Below are 22,387 nucleotides of genomic sequence, written 5' to 3'. Positions count from 1 at the left end.
AAAACAGTCAGATACACTTGGAAGCTAAATGCCACAATAAAGAGGAAAAGAAAATACCATGTACATGATGCTGCTGGAAACTTTCTCCTGGTGCCAAGAGAAAATCCCCAGCTACCTGCAGGCGATAGTAATCTTTCATCAAAAGGTCTGAATCTATATAAACAAAGCAGTTGTACTGGTGCTTGGATTGTTAAATGTTTGTTTAAACAAGATAGACATCAAGCAACTCATTTTCATAGGTGACAATAGCAGCAGATGTTGTCCTCAGAGAGGTACGGAGTTTCCCCTGTTCCTGACAGGCAGCCATGCTGAAAGCCATAACTACACACTGATGCTGGTAACAACTGGTTTATGCAAATTATTTTAGTGGACATCAAGATGGGAAGGAGGAGGCATTAACTCTACTGGGAGGGAACTGACTGTTGCTGCAGGAAACACGAAACAGTATCACAGAAGAGGAGCAGAGAAGGCACCTGAGAGGGAGCAGGGCAAAAAAACCCTTAACACAATAAACAGTGACCCAATGTATACACCCATGAAAATACGCTGCATGCAAAAATAAAGCACTAAATCGACAAAACGCGACAAAAGAGGAAAAAAAAAAAGGAAAAAGTTGTTAAAACTTTATCCTGGAATTTGAAAGGGATACGGCTGTTAGGTGCCAATCCTCCCTGACACTCCCTGGCAATCACACACACTCTCCCCTGGAAGATCTGAACGTCCCAAACGCACGTGCTACGTTACACATTCAACGTCTGTGCAAACCTATCGCTCATGTGAACTGCAGACCTGATGAGAATGGAGATGTGCAAAATTCCAAGCGCATAACAACGGCCCCACAAATTTCCCCGGTGACACCCACCCTTGAACCGTTGCTACCTCCAGCATTCTCCTTTGAATCTTTCCTGCTCATCACACGTTGTGATAGAGGGTCCCGTAACGGTTCGGTACCCATGATGATGCTCAAATCACAATGTCTGGCTTCATGAGTAAAAGGCTTACTTTCCAGAAATAAAGACTGTCATCTCCAGGAAGAGTACACAGTGATGTAAATAACCAAAAGCCAGAGCTTGAATTTAAAAAAAAAAAAAAAAAAAAAAAGAAGTTAGCCTGGGCCTGACTTCTAGCAGGTACTCGGGGATGTCATTTGATGTCCAAGTGTTCAGGGTTTGGTAACCCTTCAAATGACAGGGTACGGTAACCATTCAAATGACAGGGTACTTACACAGTTATCTGGTATATCTCGTACTATCTTTTCATACAACAGTTGCAAAAAACACCTCTCTGAGCACTTCCAGCTCTGACAACCAACACAAATAGTCTTGCTTCCACTGTTTTTCTAAAAAAGATAACATTTCACTCTCTCCAGCACCTCTGCTGCCAAGCTGTTGGAAACGTCAGGACAGTATCGCTGTTAGACTGCAACACTTTGCCAGAAGTGTTTCTGGTGTGTATGGATGTACAAGGATGAGCCATAACAGGCTGGCGGGGAGGGCCCGGGACACCCGGTCTCCTCCGGGGTGGCAAGGGCCTTGCTGCTGCCTGGCCCTCTTCTGTCCCTCCCTGCCAACGGCCCCCGGGCCGCTGAAGGATACCCGAGAGACGCGGGCTGCGCCGAGGCCGGTGAGCTGGAAAGGGCTCGATGCCAAGGCGAAGCGGCGGGTACACAGCAGTTTTCACTTGGGGTGACATCCTCTCCAGGCCACCCATCGCCTCCGTGTTGGAACGGGCCGGAGTTTGTTACTGATGCCCTGCGGAGAACAACCGAGCTCTCCCTCAGGCTGGCAGGCGCAGTGACCAAGCGGAAAGCGGATCAGCTCGGGAGAACACAGGCGCTTGCTGTGCTGTAAGAAAAGAAAGGAAAAGGAAAGGAAGGGAACGAAAAGCAGGGAAAGTAGGGAAAAACCCCTCTCTTGCCCCACCTGCGATCCCTGGCCTGTACTCTTCGCCCCTTCCTTTTGAGAACACCTCTGTTTCCCTCTCATCACTGGCAGCGCTGGGAACTCCAGAGGTTAATGCAGACAACGGCTCCTAACAGGCACCTACCACTGGCTTCTTCCTACAGAAAGAGGGCAGTCCTGCAAAATTACTTTTATTACAAAAAGTTTCCAAAAATCACTGTCACGTGCTTCCAAATGCAAACCAAACAAATGCACCCCCATGTCCCACAGCAACACACAATGCGCTTCTGGGGAGAAGACGACAGGAGCCCCGTGATGCTGCAGCCGCTCCTCTACAGAAGATGGTTCAGAATCTGATCCAGCTTCCGCGTCTCTGCCTCCAGAACAGCAGCAGTGGGCTTCCTGACCACAGCCGCTAAGGAGTAGGACAGCTCCTGGTGAAGGTCCGACAGCTCCTGGCTGGTCTTTGCGCAGCACTCGATGTAGTCCTGCTTGTGCTTTCGCTCTTGTGCCAGCTGCCTCTGCAGAAGGGACACCTGAAAGAGGCAACAGGCCGAGCTCAGGCAAGCCCACGCTGGTAGGACCACCCGTAGCTCCACGGTACCGGCTGTCAGGGACGGCGCACCCTCTAACTCCAGCCCTAACAACCACTTTGTCCATGTGGGATGGGAAGTAGCAGGTTCCCAGAGTCACCCGGAGCTCAGCTCAGGTTATCAGCGATTTCGAGGTTCTTTCTGGCATACCATTGACACGTACAACACCGAGACGTTACATGTACCTTCAAGAGAGAGGTTCCCACAGGATTTAGTAGCCCAAGCCTTCTTTTCAAAAGAGAGATTTGGGCTACTGACACCTTAGTTCCAAAGGCTTTTTCCTCAGCAGCAGGACTACTGCTTACACAAGGCACTGAAACACTGTCCTGTTATGATCTGGTATATAAGATACAGCTTGATGGATTAGAATATTCTCTATTTTCAGGTGAGTACCAATTTCAGAATTTCCTCCAGTCCCTCTCCCATCCTGCCTGACCTTGAGGCGAGTCAGAGACTAGACCTAGGTGAATGATGTTGTTTGGCCAGGGCCAACAGATGTGTCTAACTGACAGTGCCTGGGGTGCTCCCTTCCTGACAGCCAGACAAAACTCGGCCTGAAGCACAATGCAAAGCTGTGCCCATCAAAACAGCCACAGTGGTTTTCGGCGAGAACTCTCCTACTCCTCACCTGGTTCTGTAGCTCAGATAATCGACTGCAGTGAGCGGGAGACTCCTCCTGTGAAGAAAATGCAAGCGTTTCTTTTTAGTCTCCAGTTTGGTCGGGGCACGGTTGAATATATTCAACTTCCGTTATTAGGTCTGTACTGGGGGGCTGCTGCCACTGGGAGTTGCCATTGTTCCTCCTTGTGGCCACAGCCTCCTCCCACCAAGTCAGATTCTGTCCTCACCTCCCTAGAAGCAGGCATCTTGTGCTGGTCAGACTCCGAGAGAGAAAATCCACGGGCATCTGGCAGCGACCGACCACCATAAGCTCTCTTCAGTCTCCTCCGTTCACGTTCCACCTGCATGTTGCAGAGGAGAAAGGGTCACAGAAACCTGCCACCGAACAAGGAGCAAAAGGACCTCTGGACATCACGCCATGGCAAGAAGATGTCTGCTCAGAGACTGTTCATTGCACCAGAGAACGTTACGGGCAGAAGGCGCTCGATGTAGACTGTGCAAAGAGAAAGAGCAAGAGGAAACAGTTCCTGACACGAGAGTCAAATGTGTGTGTGGGCGAGAAGGGTGGTACCGGAGTGAATGTGCATTTGTGAGGGCAATGGGGTGCCAGAAGAGAGGGAAAGTACAAAAGTGTGTGTCCACAGGGGGAAGTGGGAGAGGGAAGGAAACAAGCAGAGGACTCCAAAGCGCTGCCTGTGGAAATATGTTGTGCTCCAGAGGACCACGAGGCTTTGCAGAGGCGGCGAAAGCCTGTTTTACCTGCTCAAGAGTCCTCTTGAGCTCAGCATTGAACTGCTGCAGCTCCGTCTTCTCATGTGCCAGCCTCGCAACTGCTCGCTGCAGGCATTCCAGCCGCTGCAACAGGAGTCCCTTCTCCGAGAGCCACGGTAGCTGCTCCCCTTCTGCAACAGCCTGCTGGGTGTCCAGAGAGGAGATTATGGGAGCTGGTGCCACATAAAGGTTAGGAGGGCCAGGATCAACACGCCAGGGAGAGTGAGCGGACTCGGGAATGGACAGTGCCAAGTCCCTTCTTCTCCTCCTGGTCCACAGGCCAAAACAACACACGTTCTTCCTAGGGGCCCTCCTCCACATCAACTTGGAGAAATGCGCACAAATTTGCCTTCGTGCTTTTTGGACTGCGGCACACAGACATCCTGAGTGTGCAGTGAAGCTTTTACCCTGATCAGGCAACGCTACGAATTCCATTCTATTTAATACAGTGGAAAAGCTGCACCTCAGAAATCTGCACCTCTGAAAGCATCCTCTAAGCACCGGCAGTGTAGCTGCTGTTCAGACATCGCTATAAAATTCTACCAAGTTTAGCGCATTAGTTTGGTCCGCTGTGCCCTTTCCTTTCCATGCCCAATCCTAACCATGACACGCCGGCTAAACTTGCCTAGACAGGAGATGGGAATTACCCACCCCCAACCTTTGGACTTGACTGAGTTTTCACAGCAAGCTCAGTACTTCTGGACTCAACAGAACACATTCGAGCATGTGAACGGTCTCTGGCCACAGCTACAAAGACAGGCAAGCTTGCTGGCTGCAATCCTGGTTTCTTTGGCCAAGCAGGTCGTATCTTTATGGGAACATATATTCCCATGTTTTTATGGGAAACATCTTTAGAATCCCTTCTAGACATTTTAGGTGACTGATGATCAATCACAGTGCCTACCTGAAGATGAAACCGGTCCTTGTCCCTCTCCGAAACCATACTCTGCAGGATGGCTACTTCTTGCCTCAGAGTCCCATTGGCCATTTCACTCTTGGTGAGGGCAAGAGTCAGTGCTTGTGCCTTCTCTTTCCATTCGATTTCTCCGCTTTCAGTCTGCTTCAAAATAGCAACCACACGCTCCAATTCTTCCCCCTTTGCTCTCCTCTCATCTTCCAGTTGTCGGCTTAGCTCCTTCTGCCTTTTCAGGAGATGGTCTCTCTCCTGGAGAACTTTCCTCTTCTCGGCTTCCTCTTCCTCCCATTTCTGGAGTTTCTGGATTTGTTTCTGTAGGGTCTCCCCTTCACCGTTCCATCGCAAAGCTGATGCCAGTTTTTTCAGGAGTTCACTCTGCCTCCTAAGCTCTCGTTCTCTCCCTGTCAGAGTCTTCTCTAAATACCTGACTCTGTCTCTCTGGCGCTTGATCTCTTCATCCTTCTTTGTCAGAGTCTGCTGAACGTGCTGGAGATCTTCCCGAAGACCTCTTATTTCCTCTTCTAACTCTTGTAGCTCACCTTGAGCCTTGGTCTCTCCTTCCCTCTCAGGCAAGCCTTCTTCCAGGAGCTTCTCTTGCTCTCCGTGCTGTCTAAGCTCTTCGTTCTTCTTGGTTCGCCTAAGCTGGAGATTCTGCAAGGCCTCCAGGTCTTCTTCTTGGCGCTCCAGTTTTTGCAGAAGAGTTGCATTGTCTTCATCTCTCTTCCTCACCACTTCCTCAAGCAGATTCACTTGCTTCTGGCAGGATGCTAGTGCTTCTTTCATGCTTTCTTCATGAAGCTGCAACATGTTAATTTGCTCTGTCTGCCTGAGGAATTCCAAATGGTTCTTCTTCACTATTTGGCTCATTTTGTCTAGATCCTGCTCTAGACTCTTGGCTTGCTTGCCTTCCAACTCCTTCTGCTCCTGAAGGGCCCGGACATGCTCTTGCAAAGACACTATCTCTTGATCTCTAGCTTCTAGAAACAATTCAGCACGTTCTAGTTTGTGCAGGATGGCTTTAGTCTGCAGCGCTGCCTCCTCCTTTTGCTGTTGAAGCCTAGAGATAGTCTCCTCCAGAACCTCTATCTTTTTTTCGCTGTCTTTCAGAGTCAGTTTTGGTGCTTGAAGATGTGTTTGAGATGTGTTTTGCTCAGCTGCATGCTTTTCCTCCTTTTCCTTGCGTGCCTCACATTGCTTTCTAAGGCATAAGATTTCTTGTCCTTGCTCCTGTAGTGCCACTTGAAGATGCTGCAGAATTTCCTTCTGCTGTTCGGAGTCTTGTTCTTGTTTTTGGAAGGCCTCAATCACTTCCCTCTGAGACTCAATCATTAAATCCTTGTCTTTCAGTATTGCCTTAGTGTATTCTAAGTCTCTGTGTAAGATATTAATCTGTTCTTCTGTTTTTTCCTCATAGCTCCTTGTTTGCTGCTTGTGCATGTCTAGGAGTCTGTCCTTTTCTTTTAAGGTTGCTGAGGTCTGCTCCAGTTGGTCACGGACAGTCCTTAACTGCATTCCCATGACTTCTTCAGCTTCCTGGATTTGCTTTTGTTGTGACTCAAGCTCTCGCTCTTTTTCAGATAAAGAAACTGTCATCTTCTCTACTTTACCACGAAGCTCTTGCAGGTGTCCCTCTTGCTGTTCCTTGTACTGCTGCAAGAGACTTAACTGATCCCTTTGAGAATCACACTCACTCTCTCTGTCCTTCAGAAGTGCCTTCAGGTGTTCAAGGCTTGCGTGCAGAGATTTTACCTGTTCTCTCTCCTTTTCCAGTTCCTGCATCTGCTGAGTCAGAGACATAAGCTCTAAGTTTTTCTCCTTCAAGTTTCCTTTCATATGATCAAGATCCGCAAGCAGATTTCTCACTTGTGATGTACCGTGTTGCTCTAGAATCATTATTTTCCCCTCCTGGGATCTGATCTCCTGGTCTCTCCCCTCCAGCTCTTTGCTCATCTTGCTGACAGCAGCCCTCTGCAATTCCAGCTGCTTCTCCAGCTCCTGTATCTTTTCTTGCTGGGATCTGATCTCCCGGTCTCTCTCCTCCAGCTCTTGGCTCATCTTGCTGACAGCAGTCCTTTGTTTTTCATGCTGCTTCTCCAGCTCCTGTATGTGTTCTTGCTGGGATTCTGTCTTCTCTTTTTCCTCTGCTATGTCCTTAATAACCTGATCAAGAGCAGTTTTATGCATTTCTTTCTGCTTTTCCAGCATTCTCATCTGTTCCTGGTATAACTTCAATTCTCCCTCCCTCTCTGACAGGAGGGCAGTCATGTGAGTGAGAGTCTCCTGCAAAGCTTTCACCTCTGCTGCGTCTTTCTGTAGCATCTGGATTTTCTCCCATTGCCATTCCACTTCCTCATTTTTAATTTTTAAGATAGACAATGTAGTTTGGAGTTCTTGTTCCAGGGAGTGATTCATATCTGTTGCTGTATTTGCTCGGGTTTCAGAGCCTGTGACTGATTCCTGAAGAAGTTTTATCTCCCATACCAGTTTTTCTTGAAGTGCTTGTAGTCTGTCCCGCTCATGCTGTAAAACAGGGAGGAAATGAATCAACAATTCCGTTTACATACGTTTGGGTTTCATAGTAGCCTTGAAGTCCTGCTCCAGTGGCAGTCAAGCACTGAAGTTTGAGCTTTTACTAGAAATTAGCAGCTATTCAGTTGGTTTCCCTGCTCGATGTAAATGTTCTGCTGTCTCTCAACGAAGATTTGGGAAGTGCACTGTGTTTACCAAACTCTGTCCACAGCTGATTTTGGGAGTCATTGTGAAATGGAGAAGTGGGAAAATATTGGTCATGTAAGAACAGCTGCACTGGCTCAAATGTCTAAGCTACTCTCCTGTACGTAACGGTGCCTATAAGCGCATACACTGGGAAGAAAGCCTCAGGGTGGGGCAGACTGACATGATACCTCCCCAAGCCCAGCACTGTTCCAGCTTGTGAGAACTTTCGCAGCCTCCTCCTGAGGCCATGCAGACCTGCTGTATTTGCGGCACCCTTTGCTAAGGCGTTCAACAGGTCTGCTCTGCTGTAAGTACACCACCACCTGTGCTCTGCCTGCAGCGCAGCTCTCACTACCTTCATCAGGTGGCTCTTGTTCATCTCCTGGATAAGAGAGTGAACGACCGCTGCCCCCTCTCTCCCTGCCTCTTGGGATGGTGGAGCCCTTTCCTGCACCACTCTTTAGGTTGCGTCTTGCCCAGCTTCTTCAGCCAGTCCCATCTTTCTTTTTGCCCCTCTTTATCCAGCTTTGTCTTCTCCCCCTGTTTTCCTGATCCAGACATTGATAAATCTACATATGGATTTGGACACCATTAATTGCCAAACCATGCAAGGTAAGTAGCAACAAGTTTGGAAATTACCTTGACTTAAGCTTCAAGCATAGAAATCTTCAGAACTGAGGAAAATAAACACCCCAAATCATAACTGAGTTTTCTATGACTATGGCATCTTTTCCTACTTATTCACAAGAACGCATCTGGAAAAGTTAAACCAGAAAAAACACCACTGGTCTAAGCAGTATTCTTCTGCTCTTGTAGTGGTCTGTGGTCTCTCCACACAGTCTGTGACATTGGTCATCTTAGCAATCTCTCCTTTCTGGACTGTCTTCTCTTACCCAAGGTGATGACCCTGCTAATGCAGCTACACGGCCTGGCAGGAAAGCAAAAGCCTGGGAAACAAGGAAGGAGGAGTGGAAGGAAGGGGAAAATGAGGGAAACTACTCTGTATCTTCTCACATCTGGACTGAACCTGTACACCACCACCCAAAATCAGCTCTCCAACGGAAAAAGTTGCTCCTCAGAATTAGTAACAGAAGGCAAAAAAAAAGTGTAAGGAATGGCGCTTCACGGCATCTGCCAGCCTCACCAGGACATCCTTCCTTTGCTTCTCGGTGCTCTCCAGTTTCCTTTCCAAAGATGCCACCTCTTGACGCAGAGTCACAGCCTCCTCCTTTAGAGCAGTGGCCTCTTCCTGCAAGGCAGCTTGTAGAGAGTTCTTCTTGCATTCTGCCATCTGTGTCTCTGCAGCAGCAAAGGGGAAGGAGAAGGAGAAAGTGAAAAGCGAAGCAAAACCAAACCCTGATTTGCACCCTATCGAGAAAACATCATTTTTTCTCTGCCTGTCTGTGTTTTCCAGGACTAAGCCCACACGGGGACATGAGTACAGGAAACTTCCAGGCAGAGAAAAAAAAGAAGAATGGAATGTGGCAAGGTTCAGAAGAATATGAAAATGTGTTTGCTCTTCTGCTTGTTGAAAGGCCGGGGCTAAGGGCATGGCAGCACATCACCCACAGTGTCAGAAGCAGGTTGAACCAACGTCCATGAAGCAAGGACACAGACAGCAGGTGAGAGCCAGATCTAGTGCGCGAAAGGAAAAGGAAGCAGCAGCAAAAGCAAAGACTGACTATAACACAGCTAATTGACCAGGAAGACTTAAGAGACGTTAGAGAAAAGAACAGATGTCAGTGTTGTGCTTGAAGATGCACTTTGCTACTTGTCCAAAAGGACGCTGGGGAGTACGTTGTGCATGGGCAGAAAAAAGAAGAAAGGAAGTATCCCAGTGATACTAGGACAACAGCAAGGCCAGAACAATTGAGCATCACACCAGGACCGAGACCTGAAGCAAGGAGGACTACAGATAGACAGGAGCTAAAACTAAGCCAATAGACCAAACTGATAGACAGGAACTAAAGAGGAAAAGAACTGAGGCGTGGGCCAAGCAGGATCCATCCAATGGCAGAATTTAAAGCACAGAAGCTCTTATCATATGTAACACATGTGGTAAAACTACGGCTGTTCCAGAAAAAGGGATGATCTAAGGCCTGAGACAATCTCTCCTGTAAAGAGTCTGAAAAATGACCAGCAGTGCCATCTCAGAGCGGGAACATGAAGAAATGCTGAGCACGTAAAGGCAGGACATGAGCAGGCGACAGCCTGTGGCAGAGGCAATGAGCAATGCCCACCCTTCCCTGTTCCTGCAGTCTGAGACACAGAAAACAAGGCGATGAGATGAAAAAGCTTTTCTGATGGGGAGAGTGGGAAAACAATGACAGAGGAAGGAGCAGGGATGCCTGTCCAGCTATGATGTAGAGAGGCCAATAGCCCTGGAGGCTCTGGGATGGCCTGCAGATTAGAGGAAGAGGTGACTAGCTACATGTGAAAAACAGTTTATAGATAAACCCAACGTGAACACGTTAGCAAAGGCGTAAGTAAGAAGTGGCTAGGGAAGTCAGAACCTGTGTTTGCTATGGCTCTAAGCTCAGACACCAAATCAGTATCAGCAAGAAAACAGGTAAGAAGGATGCAGAAGCACGAGGCACCGGGGAACGAGGAAAAGCAGCGGAAGAAAGGATGCAATAACGCAGGAACTTAACACTGAACTAACGCTCGGTGAATCTGCCACGTAAGAGGAAAAGGAAGTCACTAAAGACAAGCCTTTTTGCAGGTTGGTGCTGTTACAGAGCATATGGAGACGGATGCTGTGAGGCATCAAGCTACCCCTACCTAGCAGTGACCCGTGACCCGAAGGCACCACCTCTGCACATGTGTCACCGGTAGCACAGCGAGATGCACTGCCAGCCACTGGATCCTTCTCTCTCAAAAGCTTCCACTAGTAGTTCTACCGAGAAGTCTCTTGCTTGTTGTTTTACTCCCTTTCCCATCTCTGGGCACTGCACTTTCCCTCCGCCTGGTATCAGAGAACCCCGCTGGTGAGACAGGATGGGGTCAGTGGGTTGGAAAGGAGAAGCTGTACCTTCCTGGCTTTGAGCCAACTGTTTCTGCAGCTCTTGATTGTGGGCGCTGAAATGGTCCCTCTCAGCTTGCCTCTTGCTCAGCTCCAGCTCCAAGTCCTCTACCTTCTTCCTCGCATCATTCTGGAAGAGGAGAGAAGAGAAGCATCACCTCACTGCTGGCAGGAGACAAAGAGGTGCAAACGCTAAGGCAGAAGTAGCCAAGGCAGGAGGGGGTGTTGGACAGTAATGGTAGCTGTTATCATCATTCTCCTTACTCCCCACGGCAGCAAGCCAACCTGCCCTACAAGAATTTACCCCCATTCTGGCTTGGGCACTCTGCTCGTCGGTTCTGTCCCACCGAGGGACGGGATCTCTGGCTGCACCAGACACACGTTACCAGATCTTGCTGAGTCTGCTTCAGGTGCTGATGCAGGTCTTGTAGGGCTGCTGCCACTCTGTCCACTGTCAGCTCTGCAGGGGGGTCCCTGGCCTGAGAAACAGTTTGGCCCCACACATGTCCCTGTTCTGAAGAAAGAAGCCATTCTGTTTCAAGCTTTAACTGAAGGGCCTCCAACCAACAAGGCCACCTTTCTACACAGGAGAAGGTGGCGGTGCCTTTGACGTCGTCTGAGAGCTCACATTACAGCAAGACGTGTGTCACAGGCTAGCGTTATTTGGATGACCGCTAAAGACAGCGCTGCCCCAAGGAAGAAGGCACGTGCCCTCTGACTTGGCATGACTTGGGCCCTCTTTCATTTTCATGCTGGTCATTTCTCCATGTACAAACATGGACTTGCCTCTCTGCAGCGATAACAGGCTTTCAAGACTTCCCGAGGCTTGAGGCAGCCGAAGCGGAAAGGATGAGGCTACCACATCGGGATTACAGCGAACCACCCCTCCCTCCATCTGCTCTCCTGTACGTGCTCTATGGACTTGCTCAGCCAGTCTGCCACACTTGCCTGAGCTCCAAGCGACCAAGTCTCTGCTGTCACAGATCGTGTGGTGGAGAACCAAGTGCAGTTGCTCCAGCTGGGATCGCGCTTCACAGCGGGCGCTGTCAGCCTGCTGACGCTCCGCGGCCAATGCCTCTGCTCTGTTCTCTGTGCTACGAAGCCTCAAGCGCAGTTCAGACGTCTCAGCCTCCAGCGTGCGCAGAGTCTCCCTCAGGCAACGTTCGCCGGCTCGGGACTCCTCCAGATCCTGCAGCAGCTGCTTCTCTTGAGCTGCCAGGTCAGCCTCCTTCTCCAGCACTACCGCCTGCAGTGACTGTATCTAGAACACAGACGCACAGAGCCTCAGGGACACCGCTGCTCCTGAGGCAGCGGAGCGGGAACTAGAGGAAGCAATGAAGGAGAAATCACCTCAAGCAAATCAACCACTGGAAACAGAAGGCACAAAGCCAAGGATTCAAACTGAGCAAAATAAGCTAGAAACAGGTACCTGGAGGCTGAGGGGCCCGAAAGCAGTTTCCCCATCCCCAAAGGAATGATCAAACTGTCAGGCTTTCGTGCTTTCCAACCTCAGAAACGAAGCTCTGTGGGCGGGGTGAGTGTGAGAGCGGGTGGCTGGCAGGTGAGGTGGCAGATCAAGCATCCCCACATGGAGAGAGGGGCTGCCAGGGATGCTCAGGAGTAGAAGTGAAAGGGAGACAATTGGCATCCTTCATGGGGCATCTCCAAAATGCCCGAGGAACCGGCTGAGATGGAAGTGACTTCCACAGACTGCCATAACCACTTCTGTTTCACCAGACTGCTCAGTGCCCGTCGAAGGCAGAAATGCCATCTGGGGACAACGTTTGTAACAGAGGTACTGAGAAGCTCCAAAGGAGCCTTCCGTTTCTCCTCAGAGATTTAATGCCGTGAACCATGAGAGAATAGGGGAAAGCACAGGCAGAACATCGCAGATCCAGCCTTGACCTCCATGTGCAAAGTCCCTGGGCAGAGTACAGAAGGTGTGTACGTTGTTGGGAGGGGAAACAAGCTGGGGCCTACAAGCTGAAGGTGGGATTCTATGTCCCTGGAGAAGAATGCTAGTGCCTAGCTCACCTGGTTGTTGAGCTCTTGTATTTCCCTTCTGTGGTCTGAATGCAGCTTCTGGGCCTGGTGAACAGCAGAAAGAAGCTGAGACACCTCGTTTTGCTGGGCAAGGTTGTTTTCTTCCAGGGTTCTGAGGCTCAGTTCCTTCTCCTCCAGAGACAAGGTCAGCCTGCCAGACAAAGCATGCAACTCATTACTATGTGGCATAACGTTTAATAAACTCTTAGGACTTCCACCACCAAGGGGAAAAGTGCTTTGTCTGCTGAGGTTTGTCTAAACATCCGGGCTGCTGCTTCAGTCCTAAGGCAGGTTGGCAGCCACACCCAAGCATGTGCCCACTACGCTTGCTTCCACAGAAGAAAGGGGAATTACTGCCTACATACCCGATCTTTCTGGAGATGGGAATGTGAATAGAAACACAACCAAGTCCTGAAATGAAGACATCAGGGAAGAGGAAAGTTTTTCTTTTGACTAATGAGATGCCAAGGGAGATGTTTTGTCAATAATGCAGAGACATTTTCTCCCCCTAGCTTGCATGTCCTGATAGGAAGAGCAGCAACTGACAGCAAGGTGATCTTTGGGGAGTTTTGCCAGCACCCATATCACTTTCAGCTAGAGAAACGACGGCTGACACCAGCCGTGGTAATGGAGGCTTGGAGGAAATGCTCAGATCCGTCTAGAAGACGCAGGATCCCTCGCAGGGGAAGCAAGACTGCACTGCCTTTTATTTCTCTTCTTCAGGGAAGACATGTGCTGAAGACTTTACCAGGGGAAGTACTGCCTACCCTTTCTCTTCTTTCGTGCACTCCTTGGACAGTCAGTCCTATCTGCAGCTGCTGAGGCTGGCAGGGACCCTGCTCGAGCCTCTCCAGACACCTGTGGGGATTTTCTGAGGAGCGAGGAAACAGATGGCAATCAGAAACATTCTTCTTTCTTGGGTGTCTCAGAGGGGAATCTGGCTTAGTTCAAAACCATGGTTTTAAGATGGCTTCTCCCAACCAGAGGTATCGGGATGGAAGACCGATACAGATCCCAAATGCTTCAAGTTTACTGGACCCGAGGAGGAGCTGATGGATCAATCCAGCTCACTGTACTGCAGCTCCACCTGCCTCCTTCGGTGCATTTCAGGTTTGAACCCCCTGAAAGTCTCGTTTATCAGTATTAATGTGCCGACCTAACAAAAGAACACCGCCTTTGAAGGAAAGGACTACTCCAAAAGCCACTGTCTTCAGAAAAACAGTAACTGAAGGATTAGAAGAAAATGAAACACAGCATCAAGAGAATGAAACATCTCTGCATGGGTAGTTCAGAAGTCTGCTTTTTAGGAAATGCTGCCAGAGCCGCTTGTATATGCAAAGATCTGGAAAAAGCATCAAGCCATCAAACAGAAGGGAGACTCTCACTGGCTTTTGTTTACCTGGCTTTTTCACTCTCAAGGACCTTCAGCAAAGTCTGAAATTCTCTGTTGCGGTGCTCCGCTTCTTCCCATCGACTCCTTTCCTCCTGCAAGGACTGCAGACACGTTTGCAGCTCCTTGTTCTGATGTTCTGCCTCCTCCCATTGACTCCTCTTCTCCTCCAGGATCTTCTGGAGGTGCACAACCTCCAGCACCTTCTGCCTTGACAGTTCCTGTGCCTCACTCAGATCTTGCTGAGCTTTGCGGCCAATCACTTGCTGGGACTCTTTGGAGGCTGCTAACTGAGACGTCAACTCTTCCACCTCAAGCAAAACAGAACAAAGCAGTCAAAGACTACAGCTTATCACTGCCAGACATATCACACACTGTGAGGAAAGGGACAGAACAACTTTAAATTTCACCCTGTCATGACAGTACTAGATTCACAGTGGATACAGCCGACTTGTTGAAAAATCCACATGGGTCACCACGTTCATCTGAAAAACCACCTCACGGAACATGGCTAGCAGTAACTGGCCAGCAGAAATCCATTCTGATGATCACTGGCAAACAGGTAGAGGGACTAACCCATCTGTCCAGGGCAGCAGCTGCAATTCAGCTGACCAGTAAGTCTCCTTCAGACCAGCTGAGATGGAGACCACAGTAAGGTGGCAGTCGGAGGGACTACCCCATCAGCCTGCTGCTCTGCAATGGAAAGGCAAGAAGGGGAGAGACCACCTGTTTGATGACTAGAGTCATCTATTGCTGTTCCAGTCACCTGGTTTCGTAGAGCATCCCTCTCCTGCAGAACAGTGTTAATTTCCTCTTTGGTGGTTTGGATTTCTTCCTTGTGCCTCTCCTCCACTGCCTTGATCTCTCTCCGAGTTTTGTCCAGCTCTGCTTGCAGCTTTTCTGTCATGTTCTGTAAACACAAATGGAGAGCAAGTTACTGGGACGTGCCATCAGGGTCACCTCTCTCCTCTTCCTGTCTCAAAATCACGTTCATTCATCCACGTTTTTCTGCTTTCCTGCCCAGGTCTGCCTCCACTTTAACCTTTCCTTCCTGTTGCTTATCTCTGGAGCTTACCAGGCTCTGTGCTTTCAGTGCCTGCAGTAGTCCTTGCCTTCTCAGTCACAGGACTTACATTTTATTTCGGTTTTACTGTCCTTCACTCTGTTACTGGGCTCTCTCAGCCCCTCTTGGCTTATGTCCAATTGCCAACTGTCTGTTCTTTTAACCTACCATACTAATCACACTTACCTGCCCATTTTCTTGCTTCTCTTTCATCTCCTGCCTGAGCTGCTCTAGCTGCTGGCAGGCTTCTTTTAGGTCACCCTGAGTTTGGAGTAGTGTCTCTAATAAAGCATCCTTCTCACGCTCCTTTTCTAGCAGGACCTGCACAGGGAGAAAGAAAAGATGGATTTAAGCTTCCCATACAAAATTCTTGTGGCAAGGCTCAAAGACTGATGGGCTTACACATTCTCAAAGCACTATGCTGCTGGTCTTCTAAGTCATTATCTGCCCACTTGGAGACACAGCTTCCTACAAGAGATTGGCAGTATAAACATGGTCCATCCATGGTCCATCTGTGATTGAGTGTGCAACAAATTCTTAGTCATCTAACAGGAAAATGTGTGGCATTTCTCAAGTGTCTTGCCTTGCTGGTCTATCCCTCGTCTTCTGCTGTGTCCTGTTTGTCTTTCAATAGCGACTTTTGCACCTAATTAGCAGCAGAGAAAATGCAAGGCTGCCAGAGGGCCAAAGCTAGCAGTTTTTTCAGAAAACTCATGTATTCTACTTGGGGTTTGGTGAAAATGACTTCAGTTCTAAGGTATTCAGTATACTTAGGTAAAGTACTGACATTACAGGGATGCAGCCATCTCTGAGCACTGTGCTGTCATTTCAATACCTGTAGACACAGTTGGGGGTACTGCTGTCCCTAGGCAGTCTGCATAAAGAGGACTTTGGGCAAGACAGAAGGAGGGCTCTCAGTGTATGAGAGGGCTCCTTTGGCACAGCAGATCTGGGCACACAAGCTTCCCAGCAAATGACTTAAAACACAGCCAAGAAGGCACCTCTGTTTTACTGTTCGGAAATATTTCAGAGAAGTATTTAAAAACTTTTTTCTTTTGTCAACAATCCTGCCATGCCCCCCCTCTCCTCCAAACAAAAACCTTATCCTCATGGGGATTCAGTCCTACAAACTCAGTTTGGTCTTAAATGGAGTGAATACCAAAAGAGGACTGTTAAGGGAACTGTGAAGATACTCTGAGGTAAGGCTTAAAAGAGCCAGAACACAAGAGCAGCACAAAAAACTTAACTGAAAGGTGACATTTCTGCCTGGCTTTCTATGAGAGGTCTCATTCCTAGTCTCAAAGATAGCCCTGCTCGCCTTTCACCTCACCAAATTCAATGTAGAAAACAGGTAGGGCATATTCCACACAGCCCAATATACAGCCATCTCCCACAACTCTAGCCTTGCAAAAAACCACACAAGTCCTCCTTTCACAGTCTGTACCTCTTGCTTGGCATTCTCAACTCTGGTCCACTCCTCTTCTTGTTGAGCTTGCATAGTAGCAACTTTCTGCTTCAAATCAAACAGCTGCTTCTCGTGCTCACCTTCTGTCTCTGCCTTCTCTTTTTTCCAATGCTCCAGCATCTCCTGCAGCTCTGAATGGTGCCCTTCCCGCTCGCTTGCCTGATGAGTGGAAGAAAAAGCTTCAAGATGAACTCCCAGACAAGCTCCGCAAAAAAAAAAAGCAAAGCTTCATCCCTCCCACAAATCCCCACCTCAACAGTGCACAGCAGTGGCTTTCTGCCATCCATAAATCATGTCCCATCAAGGAACTTAAAGGGAGGCTCAGCACAGAGAAGAACCATAGAATCATTTAGGTTGGAAAACACCTTTAAGACCATTGAGTCCAACCACAAAGAAAAGGGGATGTCTCCTTCCCCTCTTTGATGGCTGCCTGTTTCCTAGCACCTCTCTCCTCATGATTTCTCTCTATTCTCAGAGTCTCTATTTTCAAAGCTCACCTGCCTTTTCATCAATGACAAGGTGTAGATGGACTGCAGGGTGAGAAAGAGACCAGTACCCTGATGCCCTAGTCACAACACAGGCCACGAACTGAAGTACCAGGAACCAGGGGCCTGCCCTATACGCACCAAGCCCACAGACAGTACCTCTGTCAACTGTGAAAGCACAGAAAGAAAGGAACAATGTTCCCGCGACTGCAGTCGGCAGCAGTGGTAGGAATCTACTTCATGGTAGACTTCAGGGCAATCTGGTAAGATCCTAGCCCTTTGCTGCCATGCTTTGGGTGGAGACCACCCAATCTTCTGTTGAACTCGTCTTACGCCCACACAGAACCTGTGGCTGCATATACTCTCCCACCATAGCCCCGTGGGTCTTCACGGGCCTTCAAGTGCGAGCCATTGGCTCTGCTGCCTGGCCTAGCAACGTGTGGCCTGTGACAGATGATTGCTGCCCTTTCACATGCTCAGGCTGTTCTTCTCCTGAAGCCAGCCCACAAGGCTTGCGTCAAGAATTCAGAAGCATATTGTTTCCTACCAGGTCTTGCAGGAGCTTGTTTATTTCCGCTTCATGATCAGCCTCCCGAAGCTGGAGGGTACTGTCACACTGCTGTTCTGTCCGCAAGAGCTGCTGCGCCATGTTTTCCCGTTCCTGCTTCACGAGAGATCGCTCTGCTTCCAGCTCACATTGAAGGCACTGCACTTCCCCTGCAAACACGGCAAACGGCAAGATTCAGAGTCTACACAAGCAGCGCTTCTGACTTTGCTGACCTTACGCCATTTGAATTTCGGTCTAGGAGGGATCTGCCTCCAGCTCCTTCACTCCGCAGAAGCACTGCGGACACAGAGCCATTTTTATACCACCTTCCCTAGGGCAGGGCACCACCAGAAACAAGGCACATGAGGCTCTCACCTTGTATCACCTCCTTGGTTTGCTTGACTGTGTGAAGTTGGATTTCAAGCTGACTCCTGCTGATCTCCAGCTGAAATAAGTGCTGCTGAGCCTCAAACAGGCTGGATTCCAGGGCCTCCTTCACAGACCTGCAAGTTGTGAATACGGAGAGAAAGGAGCTTCTTGTTCCTGATACCCACACAGACTTATTCCAGTAGGAAGTCGTTCAAGGTCCCTACACCTGAGGATGGAAAATGGCTTGCATGGAAACTTCTATACAGACATCACATTTCTACCGTTGCAAGAGCAATGCAGGCCCCTCCGAGGGAATGCCCGGGCTTTCCTTATGACCAAGCGTAACGCAAAAAGCCCAGCCGAGTTTGATCTCAGTAGACAAATCTTAAATTGCTGTTGTCCGATCTAGGACACGCGGGTAGCTGTGCCCACAACGTCTGTGCCGGCAAGCAAAAGCCCAGCCTCTGCTCGCAGCCCTTAATCTCATCAGCACTTCCAGGTTGCTCTGCAGCAGCACAGAAAACAGAAGAGTATTACCCTGACTCATGACTTTTTAGTGCTGTTCATAGCATAGGTATAGGTAGGTAGTTTTCCAGACTCCCTATATTTAAAAGGGGCCAAAGAAATACATCAGGTGATATAGTAAAATCTCATGCTGGTAGCAGCATTTGTAAGAAATCAGAACTAGATTTTATCTGAACAAGAACGATCTGAAAGGAGAGACAGGTATCCTTCCGTTTAAACGCTGGGAAGGTCAAGAGAAAAACTTGCTACCTTTATTTCCACGTTGCTAACTAAGTAGGCAGTAGCCCAAATGACTTGTCACTCCTTAGACAGGAAGCTGTAGTACTGCAGAGGCAAACTGTTACTCCAGAGGCTTCAACCAGCTGGTGCATAGATACACAGGATTCTGGAACCAGGAGCTGCAGTTACCTCCCTGACCTCACACAGCGCCCTGCGTGCCAGCGTCCTCCAATACACAGCACCGCCTCACTAGTACAGGGATGCCATCAGGGTAACGTCCTTCAGGGCAACGGGGCACCCGAGTGGTACAACAGTAAAACCCTCAACGGGAGGATTTCACTGCTTTGATGGACAACGGAGGATCGATCTCCAAGAAGGAGAACAAGCACAGATTTCTGATTACGCCGATCTCGGGCAGTCCAGAGTAAATGTGCCCCATTTCATGGATAAATAGAACTCAGGCTCTAAAACAGAAAAGATGGGACTCCAAAACTGTGACAACAAAAGGCTCTTGAGAACAGCATCTGGCAAGAACAGTTGCTGATTTTTCATTATCTATTGCCAAAGGTTCTTCATAACTAACTGATCTCTTTTTAAAAATAGCATTTATCTCTTTGGCGGAAAAAAAAAAAAAAGAAGCTGAACATTTAATAATTTAATAACAGCCCAATAATTGACCAAACATAATTCAGTTGGATCAAATAAGAGAAGCTGGAGCTCCAAAGAAGCAGCAGCTCTCAAGAAACACACTGAGTCAAAATGGCGTTTATCAGCCTTGCTAACAACATACTCTGGAGTGGTAAAGTGTAGAAGTCAAGAAGTACGACAATCAATCTCAAATACCAAATGTACAGATCTGCAAGTTCAGGAGTCTTCTAAAAAACACCTAAGAGGAGGACAAACATCTCAAGTCTTTTTCTCTTTTTCTTTGTGGAAGGGAAAAGCAGAACTTGTCACATGTGATCTCAGAAACCCGATACAGCAGAAGCACAGAAGCTTGTTCCTTCCCTGTATAACTTCTCCACAACGTCTGTCTCTGAACAGCAGGTGGTAAGGAGCCCAGGACCCAGGCATCAGTGATGGGCAACAATCCCCAAAGACTGGTGAGAATTCAAAAGAGGTTTCTCTGCTACTGCTGTAACCAGCTCTAGGTCCTGCACCATACTTGACAGGAGTTAGCTTAGAAACAGAAGGCCCTCAAGATTTTCAGCCTCTAGCTTCACCCTAAATGGCAGTGCCCTCCTCACAATGTCCGTACGCAACAGCCTTGAATTCTGAAGATCCCATGCCAAGCTACTTATTAAGGGAAGATCTATGTTCAAAGGCACAGAACAAGAAACCAAAACTAGAGAGAAACTTCAGGTTTCAGTAAATGTCTGCATGGTTTAATTGCTACTCAACGCAGAGCCAAGTTGGCTTGCTTTGGACTTCACACCTGTGTGAAGTGCAAGGGGGCAGAAACATGAGCCCAAGGCTCAGGGGAGCTTTAGCTGTCAGAAAATAACACTCAAATCATGGTAGACTCTTTTTTCTTTTGGCTCGAGAGTCTTCCATTTTCTGTGCATGGAAGGTGAAAACATCTGAAAAGCACGCAAGATGCAATAAAACCTCGTGTAATGATTACCTTTATAATTACAGACATTAAATAACGTCCTGCCTAGGCTCTCCTCCCTGCCTTTACCTGGTTTCCGCCAACTGCTCTGAAAGGCCTTGGTTGTCCCGCTCCATGGCTGCCAGTCGCACCTCTAGGGCGGCCTTCTCATGCACCAGCAATTCCTTCTCTTTGGATGCCTCGGCCAGCGCGTGCCCTTGGCGACAGGACTCCTGGCGCAACTGCTCCAGACCACTGCTTGCCAACTCTTGCTGATGGTAAACCTGAAAGCGGGACAAAATACAGTTAGAGCCCTTTCTCTGGAGTTCTGTGCAGAGCCAGCCAGTGCCACTGGTGAACCAGCTACCGCAGAAAGAGCTCCTGTACCGTGGGCTGAAAGCTTAACAGCATCTGCTGTATACCGCGCTCATACCCTGGGCTGCCAAAAGGCACTGGCACCGTTAACTTGGAAGAGATGCGTAAGGCCCTGCTGGCGTGCCGGGGACCACACAGCTCCTTCACGACAAACGTACGTATCCCACACTACGTGTTTTCATGCACAAATTCTGCATTTTCCAGAACTGCCACCTTGCAAACTGACATTCTACCAGGATCTATTGTAGTGCTGGAAATTTTCAGGAAGGTTTGAGCAAAAGCATCTTTGCTCATGGGAGAAAGTGAAAATACACATGGTTTCACCTTCTAGAAAAAGAAAATACTCAAAGTGTCACCTACTTTGGTGTCTAAAGTCTGGCTGATGTGGCCAAAGAGATGGTAGACTCTGTTGGCACAGTAGCTCATGTCAAGAACACTGTTTACTTGTCTTACACAAACAAGTTGTCTAATATACCTTGCTGGTATTCCAGCTTGAAGATTAACCACAATTTTTGGGCTTTTTTCTTCAGTCTAACACCGCTGCTGGGTATTTGCCAAACATACCACATACTCCAAAACTAAGGCTATCTAACAGAGAACAGACCGTCAGAAACAAACAATTCTCTCAAAGCTATCCCATAATACCCAAGATCATACATTGTGACACTGACATTTCCGTGATGACAAACTCCCTAGTCTCCTCCAGGGACATGATTCTCCCAAGCTCTTCTTCCAGGCTACCAAAATCAGTTAGTCCTGACTGAAGAGTCTTGTGTGATCACCTCTTTCTCCTCTTCTTCCTCAACGCCTAAAGAGACTCTAACAATCCATAGAATCACAGAATCATTTCGGTTGGGAAAGACCTTTAAGATCATCGAGTCCCACCGCACACCTAATAATGGCCAAGACTGACACCCACCTCGCTACAACCCCCGTTCAGGTACTTGTAGAGAGTGATAAGGTCTCCCCTCAGCCTCCTCTTCTCCAGGCTAAACATCCCCAGTTCCCTCAGCTGCTCCTCATCAGACTTGTGCTCCAGACCCCTCACCAGCTTCGTTGCCCTTCTCTGGACACGCTCCAGCACCTCAGTGTCTTTCTTGGAGCAAGGGGCATAAAACTGAACACAGTAGTTGAGGTGGGGCCTCACCACTGCCAAGCACAGGGGCACGATCACTGCCTGCCCTAGTCCTGCTGGGCAGGACCTGTTTCTGACACAAGCCAGGATGCTGTTGGCCTTCTTGGCCACCTGGGCACGCTGCCAGACGATACGCAGCTGGCTGTCGACCAGCACCCCCAGGTCCTTTTCCCCTAGGCAGCTTTCCAGCCACAAAGTTGCATGTATGTCTTACAATACCATTTCAACAATTTCAGGATGTCACTGCCACTCTTAGCAATACATGACAGCAGGCACTGACTTGCAGCTTTGTCCCGCTCTCTAGGCTCAGACAAATGGAGTTTTGAAAGTTGCAGACTTCTCAATGAAAAACATAAATAGGAACATGCAGCCCTGCTTTTCACCTCAGAAAAAGGACTCGGAGCTACACAGTTTGCTGCTTTGACCACATGTGAGAGTAGTAGCCCCACTCAGATTCATGGACAATGCAATCGTCTCTTTGCAGCTTACCAAAAGCTCTGCAAGCCATCAAGACGTTTCCAAGAAGAAGTAAACATGACAGTAAAAGCATGACCTCCAGCACTGCCATGTGTCTCCTGGACAAAACCACTGCAGAATCCAACGGATGCAGCTTCACTGAGCCAAGCAGCCCAATGCCCACC

The 22,387-nt window shown here is 48.7% G+C and overlaps 1 protein-coding gene across 1 annotated transcript in view; it reads right to left on the bottom strand.

Moving 5' to 3' along the window:
* Positions 1-2,128: 2,128 nt before the first annotated feature.
* Positions 2,129-22,387, bottom strand: part of LOC309410842 (centrosome-associated protein CEP250-like) — a 37,087-nt gene continuing 16,828 nt past the window's right edge. The window contains 17 exon segments of the mRNA XM_082007318.1: positions 2,129-2,437; positions 3,123-3,170; positions 3,343-3,456; positions 3,875-4,030; positions 4,791-7,322; positions 8,662-8,816; positions 10,549-10,669; positions 10,926-11,051; positions 11,483-11,800; positions 12,574-12,733; positions 13,982-14,283; positions 14,739-14,882; positions 15,222-15,356; positions 16,480-16,659; positions 17,533-17,702; positions 17,908-18,035; positions 20,327-20,520. Coding sequence (XP_081863444.1) covers positions 2,234-2,437; positions 3,123-3,170; positions 3,343-3,456; positions 3,875-4,030; positions 4,791-7,322; positions 8,662-8,816; positions 10,549-10,669; positions 10,926-11,051; positions 11,483-11,800; positions 12,574-12,733; positions 13,982-14,283; positions 14,739-14,882; positions 15,222-15,356; positions 16,480-16,659; positions 17,533-17,702; positions 17,908-18,035; positions 20,327-20,520 — 5,187 coding nt within the window. The 3' untranslated portion in view covers positions 2,129-2,233.

The sequence above is a fragment of the Phaethon aethereus genome (assembly GCF_964289735.1).
Source record: "Phaethon aethereus genome assembly, chromosome: 16".
In the NCBI taxonomy this organism is placed as follows: domain Eukaryota; kingdom Metazoa; phylum Chordata; class Aves; order Phaethontiformes; family Phaethontidae; genus Phaethon; species Phaethon aethereus.
This window is presented reverse-complemented; position numbering and strand designations above follow the sequence as displayed.